This window comes from Cnephaeus nilssonii (genome assembly GCF_951640355.1).
Source record: "Cnephaeus nilssonii genome assembly, chromosome: 11".
In the NCBI taxonomy this organism is placed as follows: domain Eukaryota; kingdom Metazoa; phylum Chordata; class Mammalia; order Chiroptera; family Vespertilionidae; genus Cnephaeus; species Cnephaeus nilssonii.
The window spans coordinates 88,245,041-88,266,570 of NC_137082.1; the positions used below are offsets into that span (position 1 = coordinate 88,245,041).

Sequence of the window (21,530 nt, forward strand, 5' to 3'; positions counted from 1 at the left end):
TTCTGAAAATATAGTTTTTATTTGTATGTAACATACCTAATCCTATGTAATAAAAGGCTAATATGCAAATCGACCGAATGGCAGAACCACCAGTCGCTATGACGTGCACTGACCACCAGGAGGCAGACACTTAACGCAGGAGCTTCCCCCTGGTCGTCAGTGCGCTCCCACAGCAACCTCCTGTGCCCGGCTGGCCCCGATCGGCCCAGGGTTCTAGTGTTAAATATAATAAACCTCTTCATTTTGTGTTCTTGGGGTTATATAGTAGTTATTTATCTTAAACTTAAATTTTGTTTGTTTCTGTTTCAAATATTGCTCTTTAATCACTCAGAATCCCTTTAGAAAAATCAAAATAGTGAAAAAAATTATCTTATAAAGTGTTTCGCACGTAGTCATATCACCTCCTTTTGATGTATCCTCTTATACTCAAAGATACTTTAAAGTTAAAATATGTCTAATGAAGTTTATGATCTCCTTCACTCAACCCTCAATTCTTCCCTGTAACTAAGTTACTTTTCTTAGTTCAGAAACCTACAAGTTTTTTTTAATCCTTGTTGTATTTCAACATTCATATTTAACATGTTAATAAGAATTGTTCCCCATACTAAGTATTTTTTTAGATCTGTTTGCTTTTCACTGTTCCACCACAAGCTGTCAACATGTCTGACGTGAATTTGCAGGCTCTTTCAAACCTGGTGCACATACAGTCTCTGTGCGCCCTTTCTAATCTGTCATCTCCACTGTGGAAGGGATGTTCTCTTTTTATGTTTGATTATAAGTATGATGGGCTTCCCTCCATATCTGCATTGATTTTCGCTGAGAGAAAGGGACACCCCCTTCAGATATCCCACCTGCTCTGTAGCCTCACACCACACCTGGCCCTCTGTTTACCCGATTCCTCTATACTGGCTTTACTTGAATTTCTCCTACTTGCCACATTTTCTTTCCAGCCCATAGGGCATTTTTATGTTATTTCTCTTTCCTATAGTGTTTTCCCTCTTATACCTACTTGATTACTATCTATTCTTAAGATTGCAGCTTAGGAGTCAGTTCTGGGAAGCTTTCACCAACTGTCCAGTTAAATTCAGTTCCTCTGTTATGTATGTACTAGAGGCCAGGTGCATGGATTCATGCACCGGTGGGGTCCCTCGGCCTGGCCTGTGCCCTCTTGCAATCCAGGACCCCTCAGGGATGTCGGAGAGCCACTTTCGGCCTGATCCCCACAGGCAAGGCCCAGGGACGTGCACTGGGCCTAGTGTGCATATAAGATCTTGGGTTAATCTCTTTCCGCCCTCCCCTCTTCCCCCTTCCCTCTGAGATTCATCAGTCTGTTCCATGTTTCCATGCCTGTGTGTTGAGCATCTGCCCCCTGGTGGTCATTGTGCATCATAGCTACCGGCCAGTCGGCTGGTTGGCAGGTTGCTTCGGCTTTTATATATAGAGATATAGTACACACTCCTTTCTTCTTTATATCTCTTGTTACATGTGCAATTTTCTGTGTGTTAATATTTGACTGATGTATGTTGCCCTCAAAAACACACACAAAAAACAGAAGATCCATGAGGGCAGACAGAGGTCATGACTACATTTTCTTCACCGTTGATTCCTCCTCATCAGACACAGTGCCTGACACACACTGTGCTCTCTACGGTTAATTCCTGAGGGGAGCGAAGGAGGGAGAAGAGAGAAGTGATGATGCTGCTTGATGATTGTGTAGGAAGGGTGTTAAAATTTCTTGGTGGTTATTTTATCCTTGGAAATGATAGAATGAAGCCATTTTAAAAATGTATCTGTTAGGTTAAACATATATTTTTAAAGAAACCAACTGGAACATTGTTTTCTGAAGAGTAATCCAAAGCAGTAGCCGCTAATATTGCTACATTTTTATTTTATTAAGAATGGGAACCAGAGGAGAAAAATATATATTTGAAGAGTGGGTAAGCTGGTAAGACCCTCGGGAGGAAGTATTACAGAAGCTCCTCCTTTTTCTCCCCATTGACCCTCTCAGCTCAGTCCGGCCCCTGCCAGGCCTTCACCACGCTGTTGTCTGAGAGCACTGATTCGATTGTCCTGCAGTAACGAGCCGCCTCCCCATCTCAGTGATATACAAGCATAAACGCTTATTTCTCACTCGCATTGCAACGCAGCCCCCGTTGCTGTGTTTGTGCTTCTCAGATCCAGGGTCAAGGGTCAGATGCTCCAGGGCCTCTCTACACGCCCATGAGGTCCTGGGGAAGCACACCTCATTGAACAAAGCAGGTCATGTGGCCATGCCTGACAGGTTCAGGGTGGGACTTCTCATCCCCTTAAAAAGAAAGATGGTGAATAACTGGGAACACCGGGAGTCCCGCTTCCAGGGAGTGTTCCCTGGGATGCGCTGGGCTTGTCCAGAGAGCACACTAAGATGTCACTCGATTCCTTAATTTTCCCTTGAACTTAAACATTAAACAGATGATTTTAACAGCAGATTACACAGCGATGAACAGAGAATTCATGGAGGCTTAGTAAAATGAGAGAGAGTTTAAGACACGCGTGGGTAAGAGTCAGGTCTATCACATATCTAAGTGATGTTCCGAAGGAAGAGAAGATAAAGGACAGAGCTGATATTTGATGACGTAATCAGCAGTTCATACATTGCAAATAGTTCTTATCTATATTTCTTTCCTTTTTATTGAATTTATTGGGGTAACATTGGTTAACAAAATTATACAGGTTTCAGGTGCACAGTTCTACAACACATCATCTGGGCACTGTATTCATTGTTTGTTTACCACCTCAAGTCTGGTCTCTCTCCATCACCATATATACCCCCTATAATATAGAGCCTAAGACCATCGGAAAACACAGATCTTTACATTACGATTTATTAACAGTAGCAAAATTATAGTTATGAAGTAGCAACGGAAATAATTTTATGGTTGGAGTCACCACAACATGAGGAGCTGTATTAAAGGGCCGCGGCATTAGGAAGGCTGAGAACCGCTGCCCTAGGTCCTCTCCCCTTCCTCTCCCTCCCTTCTCCCTCCCCCAGGCAGTCGCCTCACTGTTGTCCTTGTCTATGAGTTTTTGTTTTTTTCTTCTCTCTTTTTTTTTTGGCTCACTCCCTCCAGTCTCCCACATATAATTAACTCACCCATAATGCCTTGGCAGGGCCAGACCAAATGATTTTGCCGGCCTTATACGGCCCGCGGGCCGGACATTCCCCACCCCTGCTTTAGGCAATGGCCAGGAAGGTGGAGCAGCTGGAACGCCATACACACTCCTAGCGGGCGTGCAGTTCTGCAGAGAAGATGGCAGCTCTGTTTACCGCTGAGCTAACTGCATTCCACTCCCAGGTGTGTGCACAGCAGTGAGGCATGCACATGCTCACAGAACCACTTCCAAGATGTTCAAAGCATTCGTTTAACAGCCACACGCTGGGAAATGCTTCAGTGAACCTAACGGATAGAATGCATGAGGAAATTGTAACACATTCATACAAAGTGAGCAATCGGAGTGGACAGATTTCAGCTACGTAGAACAGCTTGTATAAATCTCATAATCCTAACATTGAGCAAAAGAAGACACATAGAGACTATAGGATCCTGGTTAAAATAAACAAAGCAGGAGAGGGGGTAGGGTGGGGAGGAGGGGGTCAAAGGGAAAAAACAATAAAAAACAGCAAAGGGGACATCTGTACTACTCTCAACAATGAAGATGCATTTAAAAAGCATAAAAATAAAGCAAGCAGAGCTCCGCGGTGCTGCCAGAACTCGGGGCAGCAGCTCCTGGGCTGCGGTGCCTCAGAGCACACGCCAGCGGCTCCTGCTGGCCGCTTCGCTTACTTCACATCGGATGGAGGCTGTGACTTGCATATTCACAGTGAAGATTTAAGAACTCTGATTTGCATGCTCTTCTGTGTAATGGTTTACATTTAAAAACAGACATTAAGTTACATAAATTGTTAATTTAGCACAACAAACAGTGCATCCACTAATTTAATCAGTTAAAGTTGAGATATATGTGTGTGTGCATGTATATGAAAGTCTCTGCCTTCAGCGAGTCCACAAGGAAACAAGGATTATTATAGAAGCTATCCTTGATTAGCAGCCTAATAAGTGTAATAAGAAAGGCGGAGAAGGCTTAAGTTAGCAGGAGATTCTGAAGCTGCCACTGATTGTAGCCACTAGTGATGTGATTACCTGTGGGTTTTCTTCCATTCATTTCTGGGGTTTGCTGCAAGCACTCTGCCTTCTGTGAAGTTCTCCAATTTATTTTGTTGTTCTTTCTCTTGGACATAGTAGAGCAGTAGTGATGTTTCACACGTAAAATAAAAAAGCTAAAATGCATCCCTCTGCACGGCTGCGTGCCTGCTGCCCTATACCTGTTTGCAGGTGTGGGACCTGTTGTATCTCCCCCCTTTCTGGATCCGCGAGGACTCACCCCAGGCCTGCCCTATTGTTGATGTGCATTAGATGTTTGTTGAATAATACTTTTGGTAGAAAATATTCATTTGTAGAACACGTGAGATGCAGAAAACAATATAAAGGTAAATGGTTTTTATCATTTAGTGGTTAATGTTGGAATTAGTGTCATATATCTTTATGTTAACTTTATGCAAAGAGTGATTTTATAATTTTGTAGTTATACTGAATAGACTAATACTGCAACTTTATGTTTATGACTAAATTCATAAAGTGATGCTGCTTTGATTAATGTTCTTTAGAGAAATAAATTGACTCAGGCCACACAAGATTCTCAAGTAAAGATCTTAAAGATGAGCTCACAAAATTATAAGACGATAAGGAAAAGTGAATGAGTTATCAGAAATAACCATCAGCATATTTAACCTCCAATAATATTCAATAATAGGATTATAAAATTAAATTTACCTAAGTAAGCTTAAAGTTATTGAAGGGAACAAAATAAACTAATAGAACACTATCAAAAACAGTTCAGGCAGATTTGAAAAATAATTCACCAAACCTTGTAAAAGTTAAACCTGGATTCAGTTTTATTAAAGATTTTATTAATTAAATAGAAAATTCAGCTGAGGAAGAAAGAACCAGTGCAATTAAAGACACAAAGAGAGCTCTAGCTGGCTTGGCTCAGTGGATAGAGCGTCAGCCTGTGGACGGAAGGGTCCCAGGTTCAATTCTGGCCAAGGGCACATGCCTGGGTTGTGGGCTCAATCCCCAGTAGGGGGCATGCAGGAGGCAGCTGATCAGTGATTCTCTCTCATCATTGATGTTTCTATCTCTCTCTCCTTCCTTCCTTTCCGAAATCAATAAAGAAATATATTTAAAAAAATAAAATAAAACCAACCAATAATCATTAAAAAAAGAAAACACAAAGAGAAACCCAAAAATGTAGCACAGAGAGGGAAAGAGAGAGAAGATATAGAAGGAATATTAAGATCTATGGACTGTGGGGTGAGAAATAAAGGAGGAAATGGGAAAGCAATATTTGAAAAGGTGATGGCGGATGACAGTCCCTAATTCTTTAGAGTATGAACCCTTAGAGTCAGATATGGCAATAAGTCCCAACCAGAGAAACTTAGGAAGAAAACTTGTAATTTGAATTATACTATAGGCTTACTCATATCGGAAGGGGACATTGAAGACCTGACGTGTTTTTGTCAAACGCATCTATTCCATAGTGACCATATCAGTGAACGGCTTTCCTGACTCTAAATTCAAGGGTACAATGGTACTTCCTGTTCAAGGCCAACACCCCTCTCTGTGCTCTTGGTCTTATCCCCTTTGCCCTGTAGTGGCCATAGCTTTATATTTTTTTATTTCTATTTTTGGCATCTTCAATTCCTTACTCTTTCCTCCAGCCTATGTTCATCATTAACCCTACTGAAAATCGAAACCTCGCCTACATCTTGTTTGTATCTTTGACAATCACACAATATTTGTCTTCCATTCTCATTAAATTTTCTGTATAATTAGCACCATTTGCTAGATTATTAGCAGTTCTTGCTTGTCTATTCATCGCTCTTGGACACACACGGGTCTTGGCTTCTGAGACCCCCTGCTGCCAAATGTATCTTACTTAGCACATTGTGGACCAGCGGTTTCATTGTTCGCTTTACCCCGTGGCCAGATAAGTTTCTATTGAACGAGTACAAAAAACGCTTTACATAAATGTTAAAGGCACGCCTTAAAATTAAATACCCACTGCATTTTGAAGTTATTTATTACATGTTCTTACAAGCTAGTATCTTTTTAAAGTATGATACTTTGGAAAACACTGTGTCACATGAAAACACGAGAATTCTCGTGATCCGTCCGCAGTGTGTTAACAACAAGGCAAACCACCTCCTTTCCTGCATCCACTGGATGATGTTTATGGGTGTTGCACGCCTTCCCCACGCGGCCCAGGCATTTGTGCTGCGGCCCTCGCTGTGCTGTGCCTTTAAGGGAGCCAGCCGCCCTTCTCTTGCTTCTCCCTTGAACTCTGAAGCGGTTCTCTCCCCGAAGCCTAGAGCAGCTCATTCAGTCTCCGCCTGTCCCCTGGAAGATCAGCTCAGCATCTGACCGCAGCCCCATTTCCATTCCTCATCCACTCCCTATTCCAGGAGTTTTACTCTCATTATTTTAATAGGGGTCGTATTTTTCCTTTCTTTTTAAATCTTGATTCGTATCTTTACTTTCTCCTGAGAGCATCATTTTGAATGCCTCCTCTCTCCTCTAACACCACAGCTTGACCTTATCACCCACCCAGGTATTGGTTTCAGGCATCATTTTATATCCCTCTCTACCTACTGCCGGCCAGTCCTAGTCTATCTTTTTAAAAGGTGCTTTCCTTCCTGTCTGTCTCAATAACTACTGAAATAAATCAGGCCCTAAGGACCTCTTAATTGGAATGTTAAAGTAAGCTTCCAACCCGTCTGCCTCACTCCAAGGTTGAGCCCTCAGATCCAGCACAAACAGCATCAGGGATGCAGATGATCTACAAAAGATGAAATGTTATTTACCTTCAGCAGCTTACAAACGTTCCGGAGGCTCCCCTCAGCCATTGGAGCAAGCCCAGGCTCCTAGACCAGTGGTCGGCAAACTGCGGCTCGCGAGCCACATGCGGCTCTTTGGCCCCTTGAGTTTTTAGCAAAGGCCAGCTTAGGAGTACCCTAATTAAGTTAATAACAATGTACCTACCTATTAAAAAATTTGGCTCTCAAAAGAAATTTCAATCGTTGTACTGTTGATATTTGGATCTGTTGACTAATGAGTTTGCCAACCACTGTCCTAGACTAATAGATTAGACCCTGTAATCTGTCAGCTGTACAACTGCAGACTCATCTTGCACCGCTCCCGCCCACCATCTTTCCGTCCCGGCCTGTTAAAACGCTTACATACCCAAGCGCATTGTTTTAGGCTCCAGTCTGTGTCTCTGGTATTCCTCTGGCTGACAGGCCCCTCCTTATGCTCACCCACCTCTTCTTCAGGCTTATATTTTTAAATATGATTCACTGATTACTCATACAATAACTCAGACACGGACTCGTCCCAGATGCTGCCCCCATTGGTAACTTACTTGCCCCGATTGATAAGCCACGGTGGCATTAAGTGCTGCTTCTGCTAATCCATTTCTTTTTTCCTTCATGAGAATATAAACCGAGAACCTTTGTTTTAATTCATCTTTGTATCCCAACCATCTAGCGTAGCACTTGACGTGTAATCAATGCTCAACAAGGATCTGTTTAACTAACCCTCTCTGGTTCCATAAACTTCTCTCCTAGCACTTATCACATGCACAGTTACTGTTGGTTTGCCTATTTATTTATCTATTTATTTATTTGCTAATCCTCACTTGAGGATATTTTTCCCATTGATTTCTAGAGCGAGTGTAAGGGAGGGGGAGAGACAGAGAGAGAGAAACATCAGAGTGAGGGAGACACATTGATTGGTTGCCTCTGCATACACCCCAACCAGGGCCAGGGATCGAGCCTGCAACCAAGGTACGTGCCCTTGACAAGAATCGAACCCAGGACCCTTCAGTCCATGGGCTGACGCTCTGTCCACTGAGCCAAACCGGCTAGGGCTGGTTTGCTCATTCGTCCCTTCCTCTCAGTTGAGCTCCTGTTTGCAGGCGTGTGTGTTTGTTTTACTCAGTAAGTGCTAAATAATGACATAATGAACTCACAAGAGATGAAAATAGATGTGTGTTATCCTCATTTCTTTCTCTGCTTTAGAATCTCTGAGCTCCTTTCCTCTCTGCTGTATGTCCTGATGTCACACCTCCCTCTGATATCTTTCTGCTTCAAGATAATAGGAATGGGTTCTTACCTTTGTTATATTTGTCTTTTTTCTCTCATTGTCTTCCATCTCATTAAACAAGATAACACTGCAACAAAGATCCATGCTGGTATATGCCTTTTAATTAACAAAACTTTCTTAAATCATTTGTATGCGTAATTCAACGTAAGTTCGATGTATACATTCTTAGTCCTCACTTAACGTTGTTGCTGTTGATAGACACTTGGAACTGCAGCAAATTGACATATAAGGCAGCCAGTTTTGCCATTGGCTAATTGATATAAACAGAGTTAAGTCTCTGTGGTATCTCACCAACATTAAAATGAAATGATGTTGAACAAAACGATGTAATTAGAGTACCTGCTGTATTATTCTTATATAATCTTTAAAATATATTTTTATTGATTTCAGAGAGGAAGGGAGAGGGAGAGAGAAACATCAATGATGAGAGAGAATCATTAATCAGCTTCCTCCTGCACACCCCCTGCTGGGGATCGAGCCCACAACCCAGACTGGAATGGAACCCGGAACCCTTCAGTCCGCAGGCCGAAGCTCTAGCCACTGAACCAAACCAGCCAGGGCTTCATATTTGATCTTTATAACAACCTAAATGGTAGCTGTTATTAAGCAAATTTTACAGATAAGGAAATTGTACATGAAACCATCCCCCCAGTTCCACAAGGCGCAATTGGGATTTCAGTATGGGTGACTCCAAAATCTATATTTTTTTCACTTAGTGACACTGCCTCTCCTCCATTGCCAAGTCTTGGCTCCTGTTTCCTTTTTTTTTAAAGCCTCACCTGAGGATATGTTTATTGATTTTTTTTTTGGAGAGAGAGAGAGAGAGAGAGAGAGAGAAACATCATGGATCCATTGCCTCCCTTATGCTCCCAAACTAGGGACTGAACCCCAAACCTAGGTGTATATGCCCTGAGAATTGAACCGTTGACCTACTGATGTACTGGATGACACGCCAACTGAGCCACACAGGCCAGGGTGAGGTGCCTATTTCTGACATGTTACAGCTGACTGTGGACGTGACATTTACTAACTACTTCAAAAAATGTCAGAAGCTCATGGTTTTACTCAATTTTCCATCCTTATATTTGACTAGAGCTCTTGATCTTCTTACCCTGTCCTTCATTTTTTCATTGTTAGTCTACCAATCGCCTTCCCTTTAGCCCTAGGTTCTTTTTAAAATTAAGTTTAAAAATAATAAAAAATTTAAAACAAGTCACTGACATTCATACATCTAGGGAATACTCCAGGAAATTTTGGGCTGTTATGTACACTAAGATTCCACTAAATACCATCTCACCATTTGATGTTATTTGAATAAGTTACATAATCAGTGTATGATTTATTGTTCATATATAGTTTATTTTTTAAATGGCAACATTAAAAGAGAGAGGGCATATTTGTTAACCAACTCTGTTAAGTACTCTGTGCATACACATTCTTGCCAGACCTCTGCGTGGTGGATGGGATACAGTTGTTCGCCTTGGAGTAGCAGTGTATAATTTGATGATTTTGTCTTTCAAATAAGCCAGCATCCATCAGAAATAAGATTTTGGGACGTTTAACTTGAGCCAACAATTTCACTTGATTGCATATTCACAGGACAGGCAAGCTTCAGCAGCCTAAGTCAAGGAAAATTGAACTTGTTTGAGATGGTTTGAAATGGGTTAATTTGGATTTAGTTTGCGTGAAGCTAACTGTGTGGTGTGGATTTCTATATAGCCATTTTCTTATATTCAAGCTGTGTAAAATATTGTGAATATCTATTCCTAAAGCTCTACTGTACCTCAGGCAAGACGATGCCTTGTAACAGTAGCGATCCAAAGACGAGGTTGGTAATCGAGGGAGACGAGCAGAGGAGCTATTGACACCATGAAGGCCTCCTGGTATCGCCTAGGAAATGAGTTAACAGGGTGGTGATCGATTCATACAGATAACAATTAAAACATTATTGAAGTTGTTAGCAGCCTGGAATGGTTAGAATGAATCCACAGGGTACCGTGTTCGTCAGACTTGTTTAGCTATATCTTACCAGCCTAGTAATCTGAGTTACTTCAGACGAGTATAGAATATGATTTCTTTACAGCATTTAACAGCAAACTGTTGCACAAATAGTGTTGTTATTTTGCTTTTATTTTACTTTTTAACTTTTCAGATATTACAAGAGAAAAGGGTATAAGAACCATTCACAGGGAGCGCCTCACCAGTATGTCAGCCTACTTTATACTTTTTGTAAGGAAGTAAAATAGTACAATAATCACCCTTCCCATTGTGTTCCTCTCCCTCCACAGAGGTGGTCAGAGCCTGGATTTAGTCTGTGTTCAGTGCCTGCAAGAACTCTGGTTCTCAGCTTAGACCTCCATGTGCCCATCCATCTCTTCTTCCATCTCACACCAACCACCCTCTCTCATATTTTTTTTTAAAGATATGTTTTTATTGATTTCAGAGAGGAAGGAAGAGGGAGAGAGAGAAACATCAATGATGAGAATCATTGATCGGCTGCCTCCTGCATGCCCCCTACTGGGGATCGAGCCCGCAACCCAGGCATGTGCCCTTGGCTGGAATCGAACTCGGGACCCTTCAGTCTGCAGGCCGAGGCTCTATCCACTGAGCCAAAACTGCTGGGGTGCTCTCTCATAGTTTTGTCTTGCATCTCTTTTCCAATAAGGGAGACTCTTCCTGATGTCGGCTTAAGAGTCCACTCTTGACAGCCAACACCTCTCTTTCCCGCTCACTTGCTCTCCTAGTACTGTCGCCTGGACAACTGTTGGACATTCTGTCATCACTACTGCATTTCTATGCCCCGCCTTCATGTTCTTCCTTACTTTCTCACAGGGACTAGCTATATTTGATCAAAATAAGCACTCACTTAAATAGCCTTCTACACCTTTTTTCAGTGACTTGAAAAGACCTGTCAGTGAACTAAACCAAGGTCCTAAGAGCTGCATGAGGCTAAAGTAGCACAGAGGTGCTAATGAATCTCACCTGGGTGGATCCTGGTTTGGGGGCCACAGAGGGGAAGACTCTCTGAGAAAAGAATGCAAGGTTATGAATACAGAATGCCTGCAGCCATTTTGATGACACTTGACAAAGGATATGTTATATTACAAAAAAAAAAATTGTCTCAAGTTTTGGTTAAAATATCTCATTTTTGCAAGCTTTATCAAAACGTATGACCATGTGGAAACACTTATGGGGACGCTCATTAGCATTGCAGTCCATTTGCTGCTGAATAGAACTTAATTTTTTTGCTCATTGGTTGAGCTTTCGATTCGGGATCTTTGCTTCCCAGTGCCCCAGCTCCTAGCTTTTATAAACCTACCCTGCATGGGTAGGGTCCCTAGGTCTGGCCGGCGATCAGGGCCGATCTGTGGGGTGACCAGCGGGGCAATCGACCCCCGCCCCCCTCTGGCATCCGCCTTGGCTGGCCTGGGACCTGCAGGCTGGGGGCAACTCCTGCATTGAGCATCTGCCCCCTGGTGGTCAGTGCACGTCATAGTGACTGGTCAATCCACTGTTCGGTCGATTTGCATATTAGGCTTTTATTATATAGGATAGCTCCCATGGGTTCATTGGTTCTTTCCCAAACAAGCACAATCCACAGGAACCCCCCTACGATGCAGCTCAGCGAACCTTGCTGGAGTCAGCATCGATTGGAATGCCTTTGGCCCTTCCCTCCACTCCTGCTTTGCTTTCAAGTCCCATTCCCGTTCTGTGTTATATACTGTATTTGCTTTTATATTCAGTGTGTCAGTAGTATATACTTGGAACAAAGACGTACCCAATCTGGACAGGAAACATAACTTGTTCATTTTCCTTAGAGACTAGTATTCTCTGTGAAAATCTTATACTGATATTTGTGTCTTACATTTTCCTCTATTAACTCCCCCTGCACCCCCAGCTGTTGCTTTTCTTCCTGAGAGTTCTGTTTTAGTTATTGGTTTTCCTGAGTTGAGTTTTCTTTCTCTTTTACATGGACTTGATCTTTCTCATATTTGATTGGTCTTAGTTATTGTGATACAGGTTATAAAGGTGGATTTACCCAGGTGAGTGCACGCTCAGAAAGCTGAGCATCTGGGACCCAGGGCTTTCTGATCGACACTCTTATCCTTCTGAAATTGAGCACAGCCTGACAATTGGGAGTATCCAACAGGAGCAGAAGAAAATCAATGGAATTGTGGGAAATATTTTCTATACCCAAGTTTTAGTTACTTATTTGGTTACTTTGCATTTTTGGAGACAAAAAAGGAACAACCTTTTAAAAATGTAGTTCCCTCAATATATACTCTTTGAAAATAATCATATCAATACTTTAAATTTACTTTTTCCAGTGTAAGGAAAAAATCAGAGCTGGAGTCTGAAGTCCAAGGTTTGCTGCTACTGAAGTTAAAAAATGAGGAGTATCTTAAAGGACTGTACAAGGACGCTTACCACATCGGTGCTGTTTTCCACCTGACCAGATTTAAAACTGAAGAGTTAGAAGAGCAAATATCAGAAGTGAGAAGAAAATTCCAGGTATGTATGTCTGGGTTCTTCTTAGTTGTGAAAAATAGTGATAAGCCTGGACTATATTGATTTAGTATTGATAATTAGATTTTAATTTAGTTTACAATAGTCTTTAAAAAAAAAAAAGACTACATCTGATAAACCAGAAGAAACATCCCTCCTCCACAGAGGCCCAACCTGAACAGAAGGGAAAGGGGCTGCATGCAGCCAGCCAGCACTGGGTCTGCTTTTTGCTTTTACCGACCTCCCACTACCCGCATCCCCAGAAGGGTGGCGCTTGGTGGCCGCCTCCTACATGTCTAATATCGAACATTCCTGCTACGCTCGGAAGGAGGGATGCTGGGAAGGGCCCTTGCACCCTTAGCAACGTAAATAGAGGGCGTACCTGCATCAGGACCAGAGGTGGTTAGGTTCCTGCGCAGCTAGCAGACCACCGCGTGCAGAAGCAACCGCCCCCAGGCCTCAGACCCGTCCTAGCTGGAGGTACGATGACCAGTCCCTCCCCGGCATTCGGCACAGGGACTGGCGACGTCAGCTCCATTCAGCACACACAGGGACTCCTCCCACAGGCTGCTTCCGTCCGCCCTTCACGCGCCACACCCACCTTCTTTCCTCCTTGGCTATTTTCTCACTACAGACTTACCATCGTGCAATTAATCTGTAAAACAGAGAACCCATGTTCTATGTCCACACCCCTTGCTCTCTAAATTTAGGACGTGGCTGTGGCTGCACCGAGAGACTGGGGTTCTGTTCCCACATGGCGTCCAGCTGCTGAGCTGACTTGGGGGGTCATGCCACTGGCCCTTCTCATGGGTTTTTCATTGGGTTTGTCATCCCTTACATGTTCTAAAACTAGTATGATAAAATCATATATAGTAAAAATTAACCTCAAATTATTTTGAAATTGTAAGCCATTTGATTTTATACACACACACACACACACACACACACACACATATATATATATATGCTTTAGCATGTGTTATACTACTGTTGATGTTTATAATTTCCTTGAGTTTTCTATTACTATATGTTTCTTTATGGCCATCCATTAACACTTTTATTGAGGATATCAATAAAGACACCAGCCATTTATTTAGTCACTTAACCATGCGTTTTAATTTTTTTCAATTGACAGGAAACCCTTCATTCACATATTTTCCCATAGCTGTTGCAACCTACCTTTAACTCTTCAGAAATATTGCTTCAATAACCTGAGACTCTCACCGAGAAAGCTGTGGCGTTAAGTGGTTATTTTTCTAAGTTCTATGTTGCCACACAGTATACTTTGTAGGCAGAGTGCAGATGTGGTGAGACGCCCCCGTGCTTGTTTTGTCCACCCAGAGCGAAGTGTCCCCGGCTTTATCCCAGCGCAATGGAAGAAACGGTTCATCACGAGCCTCTCTGCCCATGGTAGCTGAGAGATAACTAGAAGTAAGCAACAGGAATAAATTACTCCCTGTGGGAAATGTTTCCCATTGCCAGCTGCTTCTGCTCATCTCTGAGCTAAGTATGTAGGACATTAAATGTCTATGATGTACACAGGTGTGTCTGTGTCAGGGTGATAATGCAATTTCTAGGTAGTCCTTAGATCATTCCGGTGTGTAGCAATTCAAGTTTGTGGTTTCTGCCTTTGTGATGGCCCTACTGTCTTTCACGACTAATTAATGAAAGTCTGTATAATTTTCCGAGTCCGGACTTCATTTTTTTCTTGTAGACAACTTTGTGTATTTGTTGATCCTGGCCTGAAATTAGTCCTTAAATTCATGCCTTCTAGAAATTAGTTAGAGCAATAGTACCTGTAAGCTAGCTCTGAAAAATAACCTGCGGAAGCCTCAGTGGAGGTGTATGCCAGTTACGTTCTCGCAAATGAATGCATCTGTGAAATGCCCGGTAATTTTTAGGCAGTCATAGACTAGAAGGAACTCCGAACAATCAAGATATCTAGAAGTTCCTGGAATTTTCCAGATGTTAAAGATGACTTACCCCTATTTTTAAATACCTTCAATTCCAATAACCTGACCTATTCAGAAAAGACAAGATTAGCCAAGACCCAGGGTAAAATTAACCAATAATGATGGGAGATAAATCAATAAAACGGTAATAGGTATTCAGTTATGTTATGGATGGGGTGAACAGATAATCGTCCAGCTTTGTATGAAGACTGTGCTAGTGTAACAAATGCTGAGAGCTCTCATCAGATATTAAATACTTCTTCACACTTCAAAAGAAGGCTTCTCGGCCAGTGGCAAGGATTTGGAAGGTGTTTTATTTGAACATACTGGACTTTTTGTGGAAAAGTACAACATCAGGCCAGTCTGTTCCAGGTTAAAATAATAAAACTAAAACTAAGTGAAATAAATAAACACATGCCTTTTAAAATATATATATATTTTCATTGATTTCAGAGAGGAAGGGAGAAGGAGTGAGAGGTAGAAACATCAATGATGAGAAAGAGTCATTGAACAGCTGCCTCCTGCATGCCCCCCACTGGGGATCAAGCCCGCAACCCAGACATGTGCCCCCCTGGGGAATCGAACTGTGACCTCCTGGTTCATAGGTCGATGCTCAATCACGGAGCCACTCCAACCGGGCTAAGCACATACATTTTGAGATTTATTCTTTGAACATGTGTACTTAGAAATATGTTACTTAGTCTTCACATATTTGGGGATTTTTCCAGTATCTTTGTTATTGATTTCTAGTTTAATTCTATTATGGTCTCACAGCAGACATTGTATGATTTTCTAGTCTTTTAAGTTTGTTTAGATGTTTAAGGGTTATTTTTAGTGCTAGAAAAAGACAATGTGTTATGTCTTTAGAATGTAGGTATTCAGTGTTTATGGAAAGCATGAATAGAGTTAGCATATGGTGGGAAAATTTAAATACACAAATTTCTCAGTAATAGAATAGTAGTTAAATATGAGTATGAGAATAAATTATAAATTTATTCAATTTTGAATTTTAAAAAGTTAATGGGACTTCTGCTATTTTTAGTGGCTGAGAAAGATCTTCCTAGGCTGATTTCACCAAAGATAAAAACTTGAACCCCTAAACCTAACAGGGAATACGCTAAAAAGGCATAATGCGTATCTCTGGGTTTAGGGATCCGAGTTATTTTAATTTATGTTTAGTAATTTCAAAGTGTTTTTACAAAAGACATATAAAACCGTCCTTTAAAAAAATAAAGAGCCCTATCTAGTTTGGCTTAGTGGATAGAGCGTCGGCCTGCAGACTGAAGGGTCCTGGGTTTGATTCTGGTCAAGGGCACGTATCTGGGTTGCAGGCGCCTGGCCCTGATCGGGGTACATGCAGGAGGCAACCAATTGGTGTGGCTCTCTCATACCAATGTTTCTGTGTGTGTGTGTGTGTGTGTGTGTGTGTGTGTGTGTGTGTCTCCCTCTCCCTTCCACTCTCTCTACAAATCAGTGGAAAGATATCCTCAGGTGAAGATTAAAAAATTATAAGTAAAGACAAAATAATACCTTGTGTTTATTTTTAGAACCAGGTTGGGCTGCCACTTGGACTTGGTTAGGGGCCTGGCCACCAAAAAGTTCCCTGACAGCGCACAGCCAGAGCTGCCAGCCCACTAGTCCGTCCGGCCCTCGGGTATTTGCACAAATTCCAAATTTTGTTTTATGAATTTAACTCAGAATTTTAAGATCTCTTTCTCTCTTCCTGGTCTCAGAGCTTAGATAATAATACGAGTTTTCTTTTTTCTTAGTGCCCTCCAGTCCCTGAAACACAAATGCTGCTACTGCCTCAGTTATGCCCTTCATGTATTCATATGTGGTGCTCACCCCCCTTTCTCTTGAACGGGAGTTTCTGGACACAGCCCTCTCTGGTCAGACTCTGCTTTGCAGCCTCCTTTGTCCTAGGAGGCTTTTCCCGTAGAATAGCTCTCTGCTGCCACCTGCTGGTTTCCGACTGGTCAAACCAGGCAGCCGGCCAAAGGCCACATTGCTTTTTAATGCGGGTTCTCCCCAGCATTGCAGTTGCTCTCACCCCCTTTCCCTCAGCTTCTTTCAAGCTCTTCAGCATGATTTTTTGATATTTTAATTTTTTTTCCTAAACCATAATGGACAGAGACATTATTCCCCAAGGCCTAAATTATTTCCTATCTAGCCTGTTATAGAGAAAGCTTGGTGACCCAGCCCTTAATTAAACAGTACAGGAACGGCAAATGTAGGGAGCAGCCCAGCAGCCGCAGCCCTCAGGATGAGGGAAGGCACCCACAGAAGGAACAGTGGTGGAGGAGGCAAATTCGGTATTTTACTGAGACCACACCCTAGTTTCCTGTGTAAGTTAGGTCTATAGCAATTTGTACTGATTGAATGCCGGTACTGTTCTCAGCAGCCTTCCATTGTACAATATTAATATCTTTAAGTTCAGGGACTTAAATTCATTTAAACAATGAATTACTGTCTTACTGGATTATAATAATAATAAAAAAAGACTTTGAAGGATGAATGAATGAACTTTAAGGAAATAAAAATGAATCGGTCCATAGTGACCTTTCTAAAACACACACCTTGCCCAGTCGACTGCACTGCTTTTCTTACTGTGCCTTAGGGATCCTACATAACCTGGCATTTGTTTATCTTTTCAGTTTCATGGCTTACCATCCCAACTCATCTTCTCAGTTCTCTCTCTCTCTCTCCCTCCCTCCCTCCCTCCCTCCCTTCCTCTTTTTCAATTAGTTTCTGACAAAGGTCAAATGTAGCACTGTGTTTTGGAATACAATATATTTTCTCCAGTTTATAGAGGCATTTTTAATTTGGTTCCCAAGTATTAAACAAATTGATAAACCACTATGTCTGCTATCATGTTAGAAGAAGCAACTAAATTTCATTAAAACTTTCAAAATATTTCATTGTATAAATTGGCTTTAGATGTAGGTATATCCTTAGGTGAGGTACTATAATAAAGTTATTGCTTTCCTTAGAATATTTCTTTTTCCTATGTTGGAGTTTTTTCTTTCACTTTAGGAAAGCATAATGTTGATGAGTTGCTATAGCAAGAAAAAGAAGATTTGTAGGAGAGACTTACCAAATTGTTTCTTTATATTGTCTCTGTAGACCCTGGGGGCGGGGGGCGTGCTATGAATGAGGCTGTAATGAAGGAGGGATGCTAGAAACATTTCTGAACCTCTACTTTACCTCTGCAAAGCTATGCATCCCTTTTAAATGTGGAGGGCAGACTATCTACAAGCGAACTTGTCTCTCAAATAAGGGTTCCAGAGAGTGATTCTAAAGCAGAAGCAACTTTAACTAGACCACCAGCTTGCACCATACACAAGAATTAAACTCAAAATGGACAAAAGACTTAACTGTACTAGTAAGTCTCTAAACCATCAAAACCCTTGACGAAAACATAGGCAGTAAAATCTCAGGCTGTGGGGAAGCACGGGACTTGGCTGGAAAGTCTGTGAGGAGGATTCTCCGAAAGGTCGGGGACCTTGCCGGAGGCGGCAGCCCCTACATTGACTTTCCCAAACAAGTCTGATCCCCCGGGCGTTTTGCTGGAATCTCTATGTTTAGTCTTTAGACCCGACCTTGTAGAAGCACGTGCTTTCTCAAGGATGCTCACCCTGCTGATTGTATCCAGAGGTTAATTTTAGTTCAAGCTGTTGTGACAGTAAACGCTAACGGAGGCAGGCGGACAGGGCCACTTGGCGGCGGTAGCCTACAGTGCCTTAGCCTCTTTGTTCAGAAGCTGTGTGAGAGTCATCCCTCATCCGCCGCTTGGGCTGCTGGTCAGCCCCGGCGTCGGACACCTCACATAGCAAAATTTTTGCTGATACACCTCTTAGATCAGGAGAAACAAAGGAAATAAAAATAGACAAATGGGACTACATCAAACTAAAAAGCTTCTGCACAGCCAACGAAACAGTCTTCAGAATGAAAATGGAACCCTCTGGATGGCAGAACATATTTGCCAATGATACATCTGATAAGGGGTTAATTTCCAAAAGGCGTAAAGAACTCACACAACTCAATAAAAGGAAGGCAAACAACCCAATTTAAAATGGGAAAAGGACCTGGATAGACACTTCTCCAAAGAGGACATACAGAAGGCCAAGAGACATATGAAAAAAGGCTCAGTGTCACTGATCACCAGGGTGATGCAAATTAATATGACAATGAGGTATCTCCTCACACCTGTCAGAATGGCTACCATCAACAAATCAACAAACGACAAGTGCCGGTGAGGATGTGGAGAAAAGGGAACCCTAGTGCACTGCTGGTGGGAATGCAGGCTGGTGCAGCCACTGTGGAAACCCGTGTGGACTATTCTCAAACATTAAAAATGGAATTGCCATTTGACCCAGTGATCCCACTCCCAGGAATATATCCTAAGAATCCCCAAACAGCACTCAGAATGAATGTATGCACCCCTTTGTTCCTGGCAGCACTACTTACAATAGCTAAGATCTGGAAGCAGCCCAAATGCCCATCAGGACAAAAAAGCTGTGGTACACTTACACCATGGAATACTACGCAGCAGCAGAAAAGAAGGATCTCTTACCCTTTGTGACAGCATGGAGGGACCTGGAGATTTATTATGTTATGCAAAATAAGCCAGTCAGAGGAAGACAAATATCACATGGTCTCACTTATATGTGGAATCTAATGAACAAAATAAACTGATGAACTATATATGTCCAGAGATATGGATGCATGGAACAGACTGATAGATCTCAGAGGGAAGGGGGTCGTGGGGGTGAGGGAAGAGATTAAACAGATAATTTATATGCATACTAGAAGCCCGGTGCACAGGTTTATTCACCAGTGGGGTCCTTTGGCGTGGCCTACAGGGACCTAGCCGAAACTGGCAGTCCAGCGCCACCTGCCGTTCCTGCCTGCCACTCCTGCTCATCCTGGCCCCATGCGCCTGCCACTGCCGCTCGGTAGGCTCGCTGCCACTCTGCTGCGGTCTCCGGGTTGTGGCCGTCAGCCGTGAGCCCTGCGTCTGGCACCCAACAGTCAGCTAAGCGGCACTCCCACTGTGGGAGCGCACTGGCCACCAGGGGGCAGCTCCTGTGTTGAGTGTCTGTCCCCTGGTGGTCAGTGCACGTCATAGCGACCCGTTGTTCTGTCACTTAGGCTTAGATATAGATATAGATATAGATATAGATATAGATATAGATATAGATATAGATATAGATATAGATAGATAGATATAGATATAGATATAGATATAGATATAGATATAGATATGCATAACCTATGGACATAGACAATAGTGCAGTGAAGGCCTGGGGTGGGATGGGTTCTGGGTGAAGGGGGCAAAGGGTGGGGGGGAATGGGTGGCATCTGTAATAATGTCAACAATAAAAATAAATTTTTAAAAATTGTTAAAAATAAAATAGAGAAACATTTTGAATTATTTCCCAATCTGGTTGTGTGCTAATGTATAATACAACTGAGAAAAGAGTTTAAAACTCTTTATCCAAGTAACACAAAGATTTTTCCAAATATATTTTGCCCACTGATTTTCAAGGAATGATGTAAAAAAAAAAAAAAAAAGCGAAAAGAGGATGAAAAGTGGGGGGAAATGAAGCATTTTAGCCAAATGGAAAATCTGATCCCATTTTGCAAACATCAAACTTGAATTGTATCTATCTCGTTTTCTAAGTTGAATGTGTTCTTTATGGAAATTAATATTAAAAACAAAAGGATAGTTTTTAAAAAGAGGAATTGAAGACTGGCTGGTTTTTCCCCTTTTTGATTACTCTCATTTTAGTTGCAGATTATAAAGTACAAAGTCCCTTGAATTGAAATTCTGCATCCTATCACATGCTAACTTTGCCTCAAACAACAGCAGGCTTGTTATTATTTTTTGGTCGTTGTTGTTAATCCTTGCCTGAGGATATTTTTCCATTGATTTTTAGGGAGAGTGGAGGAGAGAGGGAAAGACAGAGAGAAACATCAATGTGAGAGAAACATATTGATTGGTTGCCTCTTGCTAGAGCCCCTACCAGGGCCCAGGCTGGGAGGAGCCTGCAACCAAGGTACGTTCCCTTGACCAGAATCAAACCCTGAACGGTTTGGTCCGAAGGCCAATGCTCTATCCACTGAGCCAAAGTGGCTAGGCCGGGCTTGTTTGTTTTTAATACTCAGTTTGTAACAAATATTTTATTTTTTATTACAACATAAGTAAAATGTGTCTCGTGTTAGCAGTTGTCTTTAAAAAATGTTTTCTGACATTATGTAAATAAAAACTCCTCTCTAAAAGTTTTTGATGATTTACAGGGTAGAGAAGAGTTCTTGAAAAAAATCACTCGAAGTGAAGTGGCTAATGGAATGATGCTTCAGGTAATCCTAATTTGCTTTTAATATTTTATTCTTCCTTTAATTTGCATTTCACTTAGCATTTTAAATTTGTCTGTAATGAGGCATCTTTTATGCTTGGCTTGCAAGCCAGCAGTTTTCTCTGCGTAGCTGAGGACAGTTTGCCTCCTTGGAGCACCAGCGGTGTCTGGTCAAGCAGAAAGGGACTGACCTCCGAGCCGGCTCGCATTCGGTGGCGGAATGGGAGTGTCTGCCAGTCCAGTGCAGGGGCAGAGGGAGCCTCTTGCTAAGTGTCCTTTCGCTTGCTTTGTGATGATGCCACGTTTCCTTCGCGTCTAGTGTCTTTCCATTGAATCTCCTTGTTTAACACTAAAAGAAAAACATGCTCCGGGTTTTCTATGTAAAAAAAAATTTGAGACAGAGCATTATAGCTATAAAATCAGTTTTAATTTATTTTTAATCTTTATCTACA

General features: G+C 42.0%; 1 protein-coding gene across 1 annotated transcript in view; it reads left to right on the forward strand.

Moving 5' to 3' along the window:
- CCDC178 (coiled-coil domain containing 178) overlaps nucleotides 1–21,530 on the forward strand; it is a gene marked incomplete at both ends in the record, with an annotated part of 136,739 nt that overhangs the window by 24,250 nt on the left and 90,959 nt on the right. Inside the window, 2 exons of the mRNA XM_079783442.1 lie at nucleotides 12,590–12,773; nucleotides 21,020–21,082. Of these exons, the coding sequence (XP_079639568.1) occupies nucleotides 12,590–12,773; nucleotides 21,020–21,082 (247 nt within the window). The remainder of the gene's footprint in view (nucleotides 1–12,589; nucleotides 12,774–21,019; nucleotides 21,083–21,530) is intronic.